At 44.0% G+C, this 18,823-nt stretch overlaps 1 protein-coding gene across 3 annotated transcripts in view; it reads left to right on the top strand.

Annotated features, from left to right (window-relative positions):
- PARG (poly(ADP-ribose) glycohydrolase) overlaps positions 1–18,823 on the top strand; it is a 115,555-nt gene that overhangs the window by 86,794 nt on the left and 9,938 nt on the right. For all 3 annotated transcript variants that reach the window (XR_009246482.1, XM_058671398.1, XM_004583533.4), the window contains 3 exons: positions 4,125–4,203; positions 5,630–5,738; positions 18,260–18,365. Coding sequence is in view for 2 of the 3 variants with exons in the window: in XM_058671398.1 (XP_058527381.1) it covers positions 4,125–4,203; positions 5,630–5,738; positions 18,260–18,365 (294 nt within the window). In the remaining variant the exon portion in view is untranslated. The remainder of the gene's footprint in view (positions 1–4,124; positions 4,204–5,629; positions 5,739–18,259; positions 18,366–18,823) is intronic.

An 18,823-nucleotide genomic window follows, 5' to 3' on the forward strand; every position in this document is an offset into this window, starting at 1 on the left:
AAATTTCCCTTATTATTTCGTTGAATACACCTTTAATCCCAGCTTCTTTTAATCTGCTCCTTCTGGGACTTCTATGACTCTTATATTTGGCCTTTTCATTGTGTCTCGATGTGTTCCTCAGTTAACTCTGAGGTTGGCAAAGGTTTTGCTCCTTTGCAGGGGAGTCTAATTAACCTCTAATTCTGGTCCTTAAGCAATTTACAGTCTAGAGAGGGAGTCAGATTACATTTGCTTTAAAAAAATCAGCTTTAAAAGATTGGTTAGATTCTTTTTCTCATTACTATTTTATAATTTTCATGGCATGCTTCTTCGCATTTTTGTCATGTGTACTCCTAAGCATTTGTAGTTTTTAGTTATTATAACATTAAAAAAATTACCTGTGTTTGGTTATTGTTGCTTGAGGATATACAGTTAAGTTTCAGAATCTGTAGACTGGGGAGAGCTGTATTGATGCTGTGTGTAAAACACCCTGGGAGCGCAGGGCAGTGACCAAGCAGCTCCACTGAGTGTCCAGGAGGGTTTCTCACGAGAAACAGTGGCATCTGGAACTAACTTTTCTTGATAATGGCGTGAGTGTCTTCCCAAAATTCTACATTGTTACGGGAATTAAAGATAGATTATTTTGAAGGATGAGCATGCAAAATAATAAAATGAAAACACTGAATTTTAATTACTGTTTTTGTGGATGCTTTAATCATATATAAAATTGAGGAGTTTTTACAGCTTTATATTTTATGTGAGGAGTCTTTAGAATGTTCCTGACATGCATGCTAAATCTGCGTGAATTTAAAAAAAAAAAAAATGTACCAAAACAGATCTTTGAATTCCATTTTGTTTGAACTCTTTAAAGTATCCTTGTATGTATTGGGATATGTACCACGTTTGTGTGTGTCTGTGTGTGTGTGTAATAAATTGTAGATTTAGAGAAAAATTGCAAGACTAGCATGGGCTTCCCATATCGCCTTTGCCCATTCACCAGTTTACCTTTTGGGCTCATTGGCTTCCTCAGTCTTTCCATTTTCTTTTCCTAAACTGTTGGGAGAGTGTGTTGGAGGTCCCATGGCCTTCTGTCCCAAAATATTTCACTGCATTTTGCTGAGAACAAAGATATTCTCTCTTATCAGCACTACACAGTTATTACCAAAATCAGAACATTTGTCGTGGATATACTGTTGTCACCTCACCCTAGTCTGCATTCTAATTCCGTCGGTCACACAGTATGTTCCTCTCCAGCTTGGTTTCGGCAGTCTTCAGCCATCCAGGCTCTTACCTTGCAATCAGTTGTCCTTTAGGCCACAACCATTTTCAGCCTTACTTTATAGTCTTTCATCATGTCTGTTACTTACGAAGTATGCAACCCAGTTACCTGTGGCTTGTCCTCATCTGGGTTCCCCAGTGTTTCCTCCTAATTAAATTCAGGTTATGCTTTTTGGTAGGAATCCTACTGAGTGCTCTAAATAGTACTTGTAATAGGTGAGGTCCTTCAGGTTTCTCCATTAACAGACTTTTTATGTAGTGTGGATTCGTCTGTGATTTGCTGTTTTTGCCCAGCCTAATGGGAGATTCGCCTGTGTTTTGGGTGTATCAGTAACACCATCCTTTGGTATTACCCAATTCCTTTGGATGATCGTGTACGTGTTTTGCTAATTTCCTATTGATGACTATTGTGATTGTTTCTGTGTTTTTTAGGCTGGTGATGAGCTTTTCTATGTGTCAGCTTGGCTAGCTTGAGTAGCGTCCAATTCCTCGGTGACACACACTGGGTGCCACTGTTTCAAGTCCTCACATTAGATAGCAGAGACTCTGAGCATCAGTCTGCGAGGTCCTGCTGTAATCTGTTGCAAGACCTTGGGAGCAGAGCTAAGGTATCCATGAAGAAATAGAAGTTTATCCTGTGGGCAGGAGCTTCAGCCCATCTGAGAGGTCCAGCCTGGCCAGCTCCCAAGGAGTTCATGAAAATGTATTACGAAAACTCCATCCATGCATTCTTTTGGCTCTTTAATGATATTCTGGCTTTAATTTGTGTTTCTCTGATGTCATGATTGTTAGCCAGTTGCAAAGCTTCCTGTGTGAAATTTATGCTCAGGTCATACCCACTTTTCTAAATTGTTTTTATTGTGAGAGTTCTTCAAATACTTTAAATGCAGTTCTTTTATGAGGTAATTGTTTATCTCCCAGTGTTATTCTTTCCAGTGTTATAGTGTCCAGTGTTATTTTTCTTCCAGTCTTGCCTAAGTGTTTGCCTAAAGATGGTTCACACTGACCTAAAATGTTGTGATTTTGACCTACTCTTGTTTTTGTTTAGGATTTATTGTTATAATTTTGTGGTTGTCCCTTTCTTTATCCAGTCTACAGCATTTTCCCTGCTCCCAATGTGATAAAGCTATTTTGTCTTTTGTTCTGAAGTCTTACAGTTGCTTATGTCCGCAATCCATCTCAAAATAATTGTTACTCATAATGTTACTCATACGGTGACTCACAGTAGAGATTTATAGGTTTTTTTTTCCTGTGGATACCTGCTTATTCCAGCAATAATATTGTTTCTCCCATGGATTCTTAATAGTTCTTTTCTGGAAAACCAATTGATTATGGAGGCGTGGATTTACTAAGGGACTCCATTTAATTCCATTCATCTGTTGCCAAAATCAAGTATGCGTTGAGGTTAGGTAGTTGAGTCCTCCAATTTGCCCTATTTCAAAATGTGTTTTATGTTTTATAGGTTGTCTTTCCATATAAATTTTAAATTCACCATCTTGATTACAAATTTTTGTAAGATTTATTTCTTTTTACTGGAAAGGTGGATCAGGTTTACAGAAAGGAGAGACAGAAAAAGATCTTACATCCACTGATGTACTCCCCAAATGGCTGCAATAACCAGAGCCGAGCCGATCTGAAGTCAGGAATTTCTTCCGGGTCTCCCACATGGGTTTAGGGGCCCAAGGCCTTGGACAATCCTCTATGAGCAGGGACCTGGATTGGACACAAACCGGCACCCTGATAGGATTCTGGTGCTTATAAGGAAGGTGAGGATTTAGCCATTCAGCCATCCCACCAGGCCCTCAGTTAACAATTTTTCAAATTATCTGCTATGATTATCGTTAGGAGTAAAATCTAAAAATCAGAAATTCACAGTATAACAATATTGAGTCTTCTGTTATTACAAAAGCATAGTATGTATCTCCATTATTTAAGTCTTTACAAGTTTTTCTCAGTAATATCGACTGTTCTTGGCTACATTTCCTCATAGGTATTTCACATTTTTGACATGATTAATGGATTCTTGAAAAGTTTCGATTTTTTTCCCATTGTTTGCAGCTAGTATACTAATACACTTTTTAAAATATATATATATAGGGCTCGGCAGCATGGCCTAGTGGCTAAGGTCCTCGCCTTGATCCCATATGGCCGCTGGTTCTAATCCCGGCAGCTCCACTTCCTCTCTATTGCTCCTCCTCTCAGTATATCTGACTTTGTAATAAAAATAAAATAAATAAAATAAATCTTTAAAAAATAAAATAAAATATATATATATTATTTTACTTGAAAGTCAGAATTGCAGATAGAGATGGGGAAAAGCAGAGAGAGCTCTCTGTCCCCTTTTTCACTCCCCAGAAGGCTGTCATGGCCAGAGCTGGAGCAGTCTAAAGCCAGGAACCAAGAGTTATCTTGCAGGGATCCAAGGACTTGGGCAATCCTTCAGTGCTTTCCCAAACCACAGGCAGGTTGCTGCATTGGAAGTGGAGCAGCTGAGACACAAACCAGCACCCGTTTGTGATGCCAGCACTGCAGGCAGAGATTAACCTATTATGCCACCATGCCAGCTCCAATCTACTTTTTATCTTACTAAGTTGATTTGTGATTTTTTTTATTCATTCTGTCATTTTTTTATGACTTGCTGTGTACACGGTTATGATATCTGATAGTAGGAAATTTTAATGGTTCTTACATTCTATGCCTGCTATTTCTTTTCTTGTCTATTGCATTGGCCAGGAGGACTTTGAGGACAGTGCTGAGCACACGTAATAAGAGAGGCAGTCTTTGCCTTGCGCTGGTCTTAAGTAGGACTTTTCGCTGCCGAGGCTGAAGTTAGTAATGACCCTTTTTTTTTTTTTTTTTTTTTGCAGGTACTGAACAGTACAGTGAATACACAGGCTACGCTGAAACATACCGTTGGGCCCGGAGCCATGAGGATGGGAGTGAACGGTGAGTGTTTCAGACTTCAGTATCCCGAAGCTAAAACTCAACAAACGTGGGCTTCACTCTCATCCATTGATGCTCTCCCCCACCACTCTCATATCTGCAATTTGAAATTTATTTTTAAACTTAGCATCACAAGGTCATTGGTGGTTAGAACATTAGTACGATTTCTCTATACCAAATGGAAGAACAGAGAAGATAAAAAGCCAAAAGCAAGGATGGCAGAATTCTGTGCCGTTGTCTGTCTCCAAAGTGTCAATTGGAAGCAGTGCTGGTCGGTTTCCAAGTCCTGCAGATTTTGCATATGTGTTAAGTAGAGCTTATAGCCTGTGACCAGCTTATTTCATTACCCTGAACTGCTCTGAGAGTAGACACAGGGAAAGCTCTGTTGGGACAGTCAGTCTGGTGCCACAGAGCACTGGCACAGCAGAACCAGCACCGTGCCTTGCTGCTGTCTCCTTCCTTCAGGAAATGGGTTTTCATATTTTGACATCCTTGCTTCCTCACTAAGTTGGTATCAATTTCCCAGATGGATGTATTTGTGCCTCTTGAAGCTTGTGGGCAAATTTCAGTTTTTATAATAAGAAAGCCATGGAGTTGGACAGCGGATACTTTTGTAGCCAGATCAGTGCCATGAACTTTATCTTCTCTCAAGGGCACCCTGAGGTTTCTTTCCCTTTGTTTTATTTAAAATGTATGGGTGCAGCAAGCATTTTCCAGTATTGGATGTCTATTCCTGATTAATGATTGCTGGACTAACCTGAAGGTTTCTGTTCTTATTCTTCAGTGCGAAAAGTTGTTTAGCATGTCAGTATGTCAAATTTATAAAGAGATGAAATATTTGGGATTTTACATGTTTCTAAAATTATGTCAGCTAGCCCTTCTTAACCTCCACAAGCAATGTTCTGATGTCTTTGTCTTTTTTACAAAGTTTTCTCAGGGTCAGCAATTGAATTATTGCACATTTCTTCTAACACTTCTTAGGATTATTTCCTGGCCAATATCTGGTGATGTTATAAAACCAGTGATTTAGAGCAGCTCCCTCAAAGCACAGGAATGAGCTTGTGTTGACATAGAAAGGCACCACATCTTAATGTGAGAGGAAAACAAAGAACTAAATTCCCTTTGTTTGCCCCCCAAATCCGTTATCCTCTGAGATTCATTGTAAATGATGTGCCTGTTTACAATATGTCATGCTGTGTTGTCTCTTGATAATTTATCATTTCACTGTTTATTGCCTGACAGTGCACACAGTGTCTGTGCCTTGAACCTAACAATGAAATGATTTTCCACCCTGCTGTAGCTGTAGACCCGGTTGATGGGTTTGTTCCTAGCACGTCAGCGCTGTCACAGTCTCAGCAGCTGACCCTGCTAGGTTTCGTTTGAGTGACTACTTGCTATTCCTGTTTCTCCGTGCTCTGTCCCATCCCAGGGACGACTGGCAGCGGCACTACACCGAGATCGTCGCCATCGACGCACTTCACTTCAGACGCTACCTCGATCAGTTTGTGCCTGAGAAAATGAGACGTGAGCTTAACAAGGCCAGTAACCTTATTTCTTAGTTCATCTGGCAGCTGTCATCTATTTACTGCCATTTTATTAATGCTGAAATTAATGCTTTCTGGTAATTCTTGCAGTGTCAGGATGTCCCTGCCCACAGCTCTCCTGACCTAATGGCTGTGTTAGCTAGCACAAGCTGTACTTTCCAGGCTGTAATTGTATGATTACTGGCCGAGGTTGCCAGATAGGCTATTGTCTGATGCTAAATCCTACACGTGCATTTAGCTCGTCAAGTACTCTTAGCTGCTTTGGAACATTATCCTGAAACCGTAGAGAAACAAATGAGTCCTGACTTTATTTTTTTTTTTAAAGATTTATTTATTTTATTACAAAGTCGGATATACAGAGAGGAGGAGAGAGAGAGAGAGGAAGATCTTCCGTCCGATGATTCACTCCCCCTGACTTTATTTTTTTTGCAGACCTGCCTGGTGACGTTCTATCTACAAGGTGCCCTAACAAAGTTAAAACAGATAAAGCATAAGTGTCATGTGAATTTTTGTTTCATTATAGCTAAGATTCACATTAGGTGTGTAATGCTTAGTACTGCTTTAATCCTTTTCTTTTATATTCCATCACAGAGCTATAAGGAGCCATACCAGTTGTTCAGATTTTCACTCCTGTTTATTAGTGATAGTAAATAACTGTCATCATACATTCGTTTCTGCTCTGCACACTGGGGGCCTTACCAAAAAAGCTGAAGTGTTGTGTAGCTCCTTAGGTTACCCTCAGAGCCAAGCTGCCCGATCCAGTTCTGAAAAGCAACACCTGACTTTTATAAGTAGGATTGGTTATGAGATTAAGATAATGAGCTTTGAGGTTTTGCGCAGCAATGTTGCCAGTCCCTCCATAAAGACTCTTGGTAATGATAGCAGGCAGCGTATAAACAACCAAATAATCCAGGAAGGCTCTTACTAACAAACCAGCAGATAATTTGAGTATAATCAGATAAATAAACTTACATCCTGTTCCATTTGAGAATCTAATTTGTTATTGAACATGTTTTCTATATATAATCTATTCGTTTATTTCAATGTTTAGAGTTCTTGAATGGATATGGCAAAAAAATTTTTTTGAAGAATAATGCACTACTTCCCAAAGTTGAACTTGTAACAGACTTTTTTTTTTTCTCTTAAGTAATTCCTGGGGTAAACATTGTAATGGGGTTACATCTGCTATTACAGTATCTGGGATTGAGTTCCACGTCCACTTCCAAAACAGCTTCCTGCTGTTGTGCGCCCTGGAAAGTGAAAGAGGATCGATAGCTCAAGAGTTTGGGTTCCTGTCACCCACCCATATGGGGTAGACTTCCTGGCTCTGGGATTCACCCTTGCCCAGCCCTGGTTTTTATGAGCGTTTGAAGAGTGAAAAGAAAAGTGACTCTTCAAAAAGGTCCTCCGGAAAAAAAGCTAGTCTTTGGAACATCAGTAGTTCTAAATTTCTCTCCTGCCCAAGTCGGAGCAGATCACGTGTGCAGGTGCGTGTAGTGAGAGCCTGCTGTCCCTGCTCCGCACGCTCTCAAGCCGCTTCCCGAGCCCATGCTCTGTTCATGCTTGGCATGGCAAGTAAAGCAAGGTTTATTCTAGATTTTTATCAGGTGTTCCTTAGACATGTGTATGTGAATTTGTCACATGATCACTGAAAGTAGAAGACATTTATGTAAGCAGTAGATGATTTATGTGTCTGACCACAGTTTCACAGTGTATTAACACAGATGGAAAGGTGGATAAACTGTATTCCCACATGCATCTTGTTCTTGTGGCAACCTTGGGACAAGGGAACGTCTTAAAAATTCTCAATAGCCCGTTGACGCTTCTGCATTACTTATATGCCACTGACCTCCAGTTTACCTGTCTTCAAATATTTTAAAGATACAGATAGGTCAAGTTAGTTGTAAGTACAGCCAACATTGAACATTCACTTCTAAGATCTAGCTTATGAGATGAGCTTTATACAAAAAGAATATATCTGTAAACAACTCGGCAACAGGAAGTGTTTTATTTCTTTTAGGTCAGTGAATGCCGGGCACACTGCCAGCCTAATGAGTGTCTCAAAAATAATTTGTTAAATGACTCGGCATCCCATATGGTCACCAGTTTGTGTCCTGGCCACTCTGCTTCCAATCAAGCACCTGAGAAAAGCAGTGGAAGATGGCCCAGCTGTGTGCTCCCCATTGGGGGTGACCTGGATGAAGCTCCTGGCCCTGGCCATTGCAGTTACCTGGGTAGTTAAAAAAAAAAAAAAAAAAAAAAAAAAAACAGCAGGTGGAAACTATCTGTAACTCTTTCATATAAATGAGTAAATTTTTTCAAAAAAGAATAAATAAGCTGTATCTTGAGAGTTTGTTGTATGCCAGGCACTTTAAATGTACTTTCTGATTTAATTCTAACCGTCCAAGGAAAATAACGCTTATCTTCGCCACATCTGTGATGGCCAGAGCCTCGGGAAGTTCAGGGGCTCCTTGGTTCACACAGCTGTGCAGTGAACACGCGCGGCTTGACCCCAGATTGCCCTGGCTTACACCACACAGGGCGCGTATGTGGAGAGAGTGCTGAATCTGCTGTTTGATACTCTGTTATGTGAGGTCTGGAGCAGAGACTGTATCAGATCACCTGAGAGAGGCACGGACTAGTTCAGGTATTTTCTGCTTTGTTTTTACCTGCCAATAAGACAGTAGGGAGGAACAGAAAAAGTAACATTTCCTCAATGAAGCAACAGTTAGTTTTTGCCTTAGGAATCTAGTGCGTACCTGCTACCTGCAGTGGTTACTCACCATATCTTTTTTTTTTCAAGATTTATTTACTTTTTATTACAAAGTCAGATATACAGAGAGGAGAGACAGAGAGGAAGATCTTCCATCCGATGATTCACTCCCCAAGTGACCACAATGGCCAGAGTTGAGCCAATCTGAAGCCAGGAGCCAGGATCTTCTTCCAGGTCTCCCTCACAGGTGCAGGGACCCAAGGTCTTGGGCCGTCTTCTACTGCTTTCCCAGGCCACAAGCAGGGAGCTGGATGGGAAGCAGGGCCTCCGGGACCAGAACCGGCGCCCATATGGGATCCTGGTGTGTGCAAGGCGAGGATCCTATCCACTATGCTATCACACCGGGCCCTACTCACTGTATCTTAATAAAAAAGCAATCCGTCAGAGTGCTCTGTTACCTCTGGATGAGGCTGCTCCAGCCAGGCTCTGTCGCTCTTACTGGATCCTCATGGTGTCCTGAGCACAGGGTGTTTTAAAAGAAGGGATCTGGGCCCAGCACAGTAGCCTAGTGCTAAATCTTCGCCTTGCATATGCCAGGATCCTATATGGGTGCCAGTTCATGTCCTGACTGCTTTACTTCCCATCCAGCTCCCTGCTTGTGGCCTGGGAAAGCAGTCGAGGACGGCTCAGACCTTGGGACCCTGCACCTACGTGGGAGACCCTGAGGAAGCGCCTGGATCCTGGCTTCAGATCGGCTCACCTGCGGCCTTTGTGTCCACTTGGGGAGTAAATCAATGGATAGAAGATCTTTCTGTCTGTGTCTCCTTCTCTGTGTAAATCCTTCCTTTCCAATAAATGTAAATAAATCCTTAAAAAAAAAAAAAAGGGAAGGAATCAGTCTCACTTGAGCTGACACTGTGGGGCCAGTGTTTTATCCTGTGCGAGATCAGCTGGGAAACATGCTAGAGGAGAATTACCTTTTGGGGGAAGATTTATCACTCTGACTTGTAAAAGTGGCAAATAGCCCTCTGAAAGGGGAGGAAGAGGTCACCTGTAGGAAGCTTTGTTTCACCATGTTCGCCTTGTTTAGGCTAAGCTAAGTAATGGATGTAGTTTGTGGGGCTTTCTGGAACAGATATTAGACAAAGTGAATTGTTATGTCTGACTTTTTTCTCTTATCAAATCATGTGTTGATATTTTCATTATTGTCCACCACCAGATTTGGACTAGAGCTAACCACTCAATGCTTGCCAATCACGCTTTTTTTAAGTTCAGTTCCCATTCATTTATGATCTTCTGGAAGTACGCATCACTTCTCACGAATATGAAGTCAGAACCTAACATTGCTAGGGCAGATGTTTGGAGCAGTGTAGGATAAAGTGGGGACCCCTTCATCCTATCCTGGAGTGTACTGGTTTGAGTGTGCTTTTCATCCCAGCCTCCTGCCATCGCACGCTCTAGAAGGTGGTGAGTGATGACTCAGCTCCCTGGGCTCTCACAACTCGAGTGGGAGACCCAGATTGTGCCCTGGACTCCTGGCCTTGGCTCAGCCTACCCCTCACTGTTTTAGGGTTAGGGAGTGAGCCAGCAAATGAAAGACATCTCTTCTCCCCCCACCATACCCTCACCTCTCCTCTCCCTACCCCTCTTTTTTTTCTCTCACTCTCTCTCTCTCTCTACTTTCCAAATAAGTGAATTTTAAAAAGGGTTAAAACATTTTTTGAAATGTAGTTTCTAGTGAGTTTTCTCTTAAAATTTCTTAATATATAAAATTAGAAATAATCATATGAGGCCTGATTCAGTCTTGGGTTTTCAATCTGAGAAAACTAAAGTCTGCAGATTCTTTTTCTGTTGCATTTTATAATCTTTGAATTTTATTAGTTTTCACTTTATTTGAGAAACACACACACAGAGTAACAGAGATCTTCCATCTACCAGTTCACTCCCCAAAAGCACTCAATGGCCAGATCCAGGACCCTGGGACTCAGTTGGGCCTTTCAGGTGGGTGGCAGGGACACATGTCCTCACAGTGTCGGCCATGCCCCGAGGTACACCTTAGCAGGAACCTGTATAAAAAGTACAAACCTGAATCAAGTACAGTACCCAGGCCAGCGTTGTAGCACAACACATTAAGTCATCATCTGCAAATAGACACTGATTGAATCCCAACTATTCCATTTCTGATCCAGCTCCCTGCTACTGTGCCTGGGAAAAGAACCCAAGTCCTTGCACCCCTGTTCCCACACGGGAGACCCATGGGAGTTCCACGGCTCCTCGCTTCAGCCTGACAGCCCTGGTTGTTGTGGCCATTTAGGGAGTAAGCTTTCTCTCTGTATCTGTCTCTGTAACTCTGCCTTTCAAATAATTTTTTTAATGGAATAACATGACTCGAACCCGGCTATCTAACATGGTCTACAGGCACATGGAGCGATGATTTAACCTCTGTGCGACACACATGCCCCTTCTATTGCATTTGGAAGTAGCAAGAGCAGTATACTAATATTAGCTATATTAAAGATAAGATATATTATGCGAAATCCTACCTTTTAAACAGTTGTTTTCATGTTTGTAGGTCTTTCCACATAAAATTCAGTTTTATTTAACTTTTAAAGAAATTTATAATAATCTCATTTGACTATACATTATAAATATTTTTATACTTATAGTCTTCATAAAGAAATATTTTATATTGTTTATATTAATAGACTACCTTCTATGATCCTTTCTTAAAAAAAGTTTTAATATTATTTACATAGTTGAGAGGGATGCACGCCCATGTAGGCTCTAGTTAATGTAGGGGAGGATTGAGGGGTAGAGGAAGGTTGGTGAGACAGATGTTTCAATTCTTTTTTTCCTATGCCCACATAGAGGGAAGGGGAGGGGGCTACTGCTTGCTATCAAACTGCATCAGCACCCGAGGATGGGGGCCAATCATTTGATGAAGCCTTAGGTACCCCGATGTGGGGAAGCATGTTACGTGAGTGGTCTTGATGGTTCTGAGAGGTCATCGGCCTCATTGCTTCAGGGTTGAGAAAATCTTTCCAAACTGCATCAGCTGTTGGATGATAAGTCCACCTTAATTCATTCATAGGCCAGGAACTTGCCGCAAAGCTTGGCCAGGAGAGTAGTCCAACATGTTCTGCTCTCTGTCCTGATGAGGTGCTCAACATCTGCTGTCCTAATTGAGCTGTCACATCCACCATTTGCATCTGGGCATGCTGTCCACAGGCATCAGCAACTAAGGAGGGTCACTCCTGATACGTACATACAATACACTCTTAAGGTTGAACCGTATATATTGTGATTTTTCCCTGTGGCCAGGGTTTGAGTCTACCCATCTAGATGGGGAGTTCCCCACGAAACCTTACCTGGGGGGACCTCTGACTTGACTTGTGTGCATCAGCCAGTGCAGGATCAGGTTTGGTTTATCATGTGCTCCAGCTAGTGCACACACCAGTGGATGGAGCCACCTTAAATGCAGCCGTTATTACTAAGGCTCAGTCTTCACACACACACATACAAAACAGTGGGTACCACATCCTAGTTGAGTCAACATTTAAGAACCTACCAGGCCAACTCCCAACCCTGGTTTTGCATGTGCCGGCATGTGCTGTAACCTAGCCTGGACCAACCCACATCCCATCCTGCTCTCATGCACACCACTGATGCTGCAGCTTAGCTCAGCTCAACCCCACCCCACATGTATGTCAATGGGTGCTGCTGCCTTGACCAGCCTGGGCCTTCCCTATCCTGGCTCACCAGCAGAAGCTTCAGGTCAGCAGGGGAGTACCCATAGTTCCCCTTGCAGGCCAGCTCTCAACCCCAGATCTTTCACCTGCCAGGGGGTATTGCAGTCCAGCCCTACGTGGTTCACACCCATCTCAGCACTTGCCAGTATGTGTAGGAGCTTAGCTAAGCCTGGCCTGCCCTCAGTCCTAGCTCTCTCACTCACCAGTAGAAGCAATAGGCCAGCAAGAGAGCCTCCAAAGTTCCCCTACCAGTCTTGCTCCCAAACCCAAGTCTTGTGTGTGGCAGCAGATGCTGTGGCCTAGTCTGAAATGGCCTGCCCCCAGTCTTGGTGTTCACCAGCAGGTTCTAGTCTGTCCCACATCCTGTTCAGCTCTCATACATGTCAATAGGTGCTGAAGCCCAGTTCAGACCAGCCAGTCCCACTATCCAGCCCGCACATGTGCCAGCAGGTGCTGCTCTCTGTCTAACCATGCCTGCCCCACTCCTGGTTCTCATGCTCACAAATCAGAGTGGCGACCCAAGAGGGAAGTGCCCATTGTTTCCCTAATGGGCCCACTCCCACTCCTGGACCTTGCACTCTCCAGGTGGTTCTGCAGTTTAACTTGGCCGAATTTTCCCCCCTGCCCCTTCCCCCGTGGCAGCCTCTGCCAGCTAATGCTGAAACAAAGCCCAACCCTCCCACACCCACTCTGGCTTGTGTATGCACCAGTAGGAACAATCAGTCCAGCCTGGCTTTCCCCTGATCCAACTCACATACAGGCCAATAGGTGTTGTAGCTTCCCCCAACGACCGGGTTCGCCTACGCTCCCCTGAGTCTCAACGTGTGCGGGCTGGGTGTTTCAGCCTAGTCTGGTATGGTCCGCCTCACCTCGGCATTTGTCAGTGGCCTAGCTGGACCCGGCGCACCCCCATTTCCAGCTCATGCTGGTGAGGGCTACAGCCTAGCCCAGCCTAGCCGGCCAAGTTCTTGCACCCATAGGCCAGCCCTACTTAGTCCTCCTCCTGTCCTAGCAGGAACAATGACATTTTCTGACTGACCTTTATCCATTCCGGTTTTTACTATTAGGTGTTACAGCTCAGCCAAGCCTGGTCCACACCCAGAGACCGTTCACACATGGCTTAGCAGGGGCAGAGCCCTAGCCCAGCTAGCCCGTTGCACACCTAGCCTGGTTCTCACGAGCACCAGTGAGTGCTGGAGGTTAGCCCAGTCTGGCGCATCCCAAATCCAGTCCACACTTGTGCCAAGGGACACTGAAGCCATGCCCTGACCAGATAGCAGCCCCGATTCCAGCCCTCTCACTCGCCAGTGGGAACCACAACCCAGCCAGGGCATCCCCTTTGCTCCCCAACCAGGCCTATTCCCAGCCATAGGTCTTACGTGTGCCAGTGATTGCTGTGATCCAGCTTGGCATAGTCCCTCCCCTGTCTTGGCCTTTGCCTTTGGATGCTGTAGCTTGGCCTGATCCTGCCTGCCCCCAATCCCAGTTCTGGCTGGCAGGTGCTGGAACCTGGCCCTGTTCAGTCTGCTCTCATCCCTGACTCAGGCAAACCAGTAGGTGTGATAGCCTAGCTTGGCATGACCTGCACTCCAGCCTGGTTTCTGTACTTGCTGGTGAGCTAAGGTTTGCTCAGCCCTGCCAGGTCCACCTCCTTCCAAAACCAACCCACACGTTTGCCAACAGTTGGAGCAACCTTGCCCAGGTAGCTTCAGGCCTAGACCACGTACTCACCAGCAGTAGCTATGACCCACTAGGGGAGTTTCCCAAGTTCCCTCACTCAGCCCACTCCCAGACTCGGATCTCACGCATGCCAGTGGGTGCTAACCCTTTCCCAGCATAGTCTTCCCCAGCCCAAGGCAAGCTGGCTGCTGCTGCCTTTAAACAACCAGGCTGGGCTGCGTCCCTTCCACCACCTGCCAAAAGGGTCCCATTTACGCACCCAGCCCCAAGATTAAGGATCTTTATGTTTTACATCATGCTAGGGGGAAAAACTCAGGAAATCAGTATCAAATCAACTGTTAACTTTAGTTAATATGGGATAGATTGACCTCATGAACAATAGTCTCTAAAATTACGCATCCAGCAAGCAGGCTAATTAACGTATTCACAACATAGTGAAGGGCACTAACTGTCTGCTTTGGGCGTGCTAAATGGATGCTGAAGCCAGAATTTCTCCTCAAGTGAACATGTGCCAGACCTTGTCCTAATTATCATCTCTGTCCTGGCTGCAGTTTGGAGCCTCTAGACTGTTAAACCCGTCGCCTTTGGTCTCTTTTTCTGCTTTGTTTCTATTCCACATCTGTATTTTCACCACTTTCTGGCTGATCTCTTAGTTTTGTTTTTGTTTTTGTTTGATTTTGTTTTAAGATTATTTTATTTGAAAAGCAGAGTTACAAAGAGAGAAAAGTCTTCCATCCATTGGTTCGCTTCCCAGGTGGCTGCCCTGACCAGAGCTGGGCCTATCCAGGAGATTCTCCCAGGTCTCCCATGTGGGTTGCAGGAATGCAAACACTTGGGCCATCCTCAGCTGCCTTCCCAGGCGCATTAGCGAGGAGCTGAGTCACAGTGAAGCAGCATCCAAATGGGAGTCAGCAGTGCAGATGGCAGATTCATCTACTATACCACGGCACATACCCCAATTTCTAGTTTTTAACTCTAGATTCTAGTATTTTCCTCTTGCTTCTTTAGCACTTGACTCCAAAGTTACTTTTATCTTCCCTTTTCATCAGGTTCTGACATGAATTGGGGAGGTCATTGGTATTTTCTCCTTATTATCCTGAGGCATGAATACTTCCTTTTAAGTTATTGGTAAAAGCCAATGCTTTGTCATGACTGAAACCCAGGTCAGGATGGGCCAGAGTTCAAGCTGGTTTCTTCCACTGTTGTCACCCTGTTCCATCTCCTCGGGTACTCTGGCTCTTGCCTGGGCCAAAAGAATGGCATTTGCCAGCAGGAAGCTCTTGGGAACTCCAGCACCACTGCTTGTGGAGTGAGGCCTTGGCAACTCTTTGGTGCTAGTGCACCTGGAAAGGCAATGGAAGAGAGACAGGAACTCACCCCGCTTCGGGAGACCCAGATGGCTTTCCAGGCTCCCAGCGTCAGCCTGCCCCAACCCTGGCTGTTGTGGCCATTCAAGGAGCGAACCAGTGGATGGAAGATTTTTCTATATCCACGTCTCTTTTCCTGTCAATTGCTTTGCCTTTCTAATAGTTTTTTTAATCTTTCAAAAAGAAAAAGTAAACAAATTGCTTGGTTTTAGCAGAATGACATTGTATTTTGTCATTATAACCAGTTATTTCTTATTCTTAATCATTATCTAAGTTTGTGTCATTTAATTCCTACCTTTAAATTTTTTATAAAGATTTATTTATTTATTTTGGAAGAGTTTTTTAAAAATTGGGAGAGAACTGTCATCCACTGGTTCACTCTGCAGCTGACCACAAACGCCAGTTTGGGCCAGGCTGAAGCCAGGAGCCAGGAGCCAGGAGCTTCTTCTGGATCCCCAACATGGTTGGCTGGGTGCCCAGGCTCTTGGGCCATCATCTGCCACTTTCCCAGGGCATTAACGGGGAGGTAGGGTGGACTTGGAGCAGCTAAGACACGAAACAGCACCCTTGTGTGATGCTGCTATCACAGACACTGTCACCATAATATCTGTCCCTGTTTTATTTATCTATTTGTTTATGCTACGATTTACTTAAAAATCAAGACAATAGAGAGGGAGAGACAAAGAGAGAGAGATATTCTATCCACTGCTCCACTTTCCAGATGGCCACAACAGCCAGGCTGGGCCCAGGTAGAAGCCAGGAGCCCAGAACTCTCTCCTGTCTCCCACTTGGATGGCAACAACCCAAGGACTTGGAGATTTCTCTGCTTCCTTCCCAGGTGCAGCAGCGATAAGCTGACTCAAAAGCAGGAGTATCCAGGGCTCAAGCAGGCATGCCAGTACAGGAAGCTGACAGCTCAGCTGGTGAGCCAGGCCGCAGCACCAGAAACATTACCCAGCTCCTTCCCCACTAAACTTTTCCTTTGCTATTACCTGTTCGAATCACCAAGTGCAGATTAGTATCATAGTTTATTTCTCTTTGTTACAACCAGTATTTAAGAAAATGGATTCATAATTATGTCTTAGATTTTTGCCTCAGTTTAGATGTTGAATTCTCCATTGTTGGGCCCTAATTTCGGTAGACCATGTTTGCTGCTTCAGGTCCACCCAGCCCTGTTATTTAGAGGTAGCTGTGAGGAAGCTGTGACCACAGCAGCACCCTTCTGACAGCATCAAACGGGCGCTGCTGTGGTCCAGGCATGCTGGCAAGCATTGAGGACAAACCAAGAGGCAAAGTAGGTTTCTTCAGACAGGCTTTGTTCTCCCCTTGCTCAGATAATGACACAGTTGCTTCATCTTTTAAGACCCAAATTCTTTAAAAAAGAAAGAAAGAAAAAGGAGCTCCCTGGCACTCTGATACTCTTGGCCTGAGATTTTCTGAAGCTCCATGCGTCTGATTATGCAGGTGATTTGGGGAGTTCTGTGTCAGTCGGTACCATGGTGTTGAATAATGGTCCGGCAGCAGCTTGTAATTAATATCTGTCAGATTTACAGCCTAGGAGGGGGTGGAAGGAACAGCCTTGTTAATCCATCCAGACAGTGTGTAAAATAAATTTTTATGCCTTTGTGGAAGCTTCAGAGAGCAATTTACTATATTTCTATGTGTGGGTTTCATAGAAGCATCTTTCTTCATCCTTGGCTTTTCTCTGGGAATATTTGTCACAGATCATTCTTTTAATTGTATTTACTGTTGTACATAGGCTGTATTTTAGCCTTTGCTTGGTATTTGAGAGAACCTAGGGGAGAATTGCTTTGCTTTTTTATTAAACCTCTTAATATAGTCTGATAGACTCAGAAAACTAAAAAGCTTTAGGAGACAGAAAGACCCACTAGGCTGACAACAAAAGAAATGGAAATCAGAAACTCTGGAACCTAAACCTAAACCTAGCCTTCTTGTATATAAAGTGAATCTTTTGCTTAATTAAAAATTAACCAACATCCTCAGGGTAGATTGTATTTTCCTCAGGTTTCCAAAACATTTTTGTTCTTATATGTATTTAAGTTTAAAATAACAAAGCTATGAAGCAGGAATTCCAGGACTAAAAGGAATCCAAAAGGCCATTATGGGATCTTCAAATACAAGAATCCCAGGGTCTGTTGTGGCACAGTTGTATAGCCATCACCTATGGTGCCAGCATCTCATACAGACCCCAGTTTGTGTCTTGGCTGCTCTGCCTCCTGTCCGGCTCCCTGCTGATACCCTGAGAAAGCCATGAGGAATCACACAAGTGCTGGGGCCCCAGCCACCCTTGTGGGAGACCCAAATGAAGCTCTTGGCCTCTGGCTAATGCAGCACTGGCCATTGGAGCCATCTGAGGAGTGAGCCAGCAGATGGGACATCTCTCTCTTTCTCCCTCCCTCCCTCCTTCCTTCTCATTGTAACTCTTTCAAAATAAGAAGTAAATCTTTTATTTGTTTTAAAAAAAAGTGTAGGAATCCCTTTTATGGACAGTAGCTTTCTCTGCTAAGCACATAAATGACGAGAAGTTTATAAGTTAATCACTGTTTCTGATATAGACCTCTTACCTCAGAGAATGCTGGGAAGTGTGATAGTAACATGTTAGCCAAGTCCCTACAAAGCAAATAGCATTCTACCTAGTGTCTTCTCTGGTAGTTTCAGTCCCTGATACTTTACCATTAGGACTCCATCAATTCTTGAAATACCTCCGGTGTTTTTATTTCTGTTTGCTTGAATCCAGTAAGGAAACCAAGACTTGCATTGGTTTAAGGGATTTGACTAGCCCAGTGTCAAAACAATAAATATTAGAATCTAACCGTGTCTGTCCCCCTCATGGAATCCCAGGCTTTTCCCCTGCTTCGTTTTTCCCTGTGCTTTGGTGCCGGGATGAAAGGAGAGTGACAGTGGAAGCTGATCCCAGGCCCTCAGGCAGGAGCCCTCACAGGCATCCCCTCATTCACGTGCTCTGTTGCTGCTTCCCTCCTGCAGGCCTACTGTGGATTTCTGCGTCCTGGCGTCGCTTCCGAGAATCTTGCTGCAGTGGCCACAGGAAACTGGGGCTGTGGTGCCTTTGGGGGTGATGCTCGATTGAAAGGTGCGTAAACTCTTGACAGGCAGGATGAGAGCATTCGGACCAGGGGAAAATCAGTGCGTCCTTCAGACCAGATTTCCAGTGTTCTGTCTTGGTACGAGACCGCAGCAGTCCAAGCAAAGGGAAGGAAAAAAAAAAAACAAACCACCATTTGCCACGCCTCTTTTTTTCAAACTGAGATGAAAGGAGTACTTAGTTTCATTGACTGTCTCCCTCTAAGGTTGCTTGGCTTTGGGCTACCAGACACACTGTTTGGTTAATATAAAGAGATCTGCAGAGGGAAGTATCCAAGTTGACTGAAGTTTCAAACTAAAAACATCCACTCACACACCTTTCACTGCTGCAGTGATTTTTGCACACAGCTCGATTTGTCTCATGCAGTCACCTGCCCAACAATGAACAATGTTCTAAACAGTGTTTTAAGTTCTGAGAATGCAAACATTAAAAAAGATGTACCCCCT

The sequence above is a fragment of the Ochotona princeps genome, chromosome 13 (assembly GCF_030435755.1).
Source record: "Ochotona princeps isolate mOchPri1 chromosome 13, mOchPri1.hap1, whole genome shotgun sequence".
NCBI lineage: Eukaryota > Metazoa > Chordata > Mammalia > Lagomorpha > Ochotonidae > Ochotona > Ochotona princeps.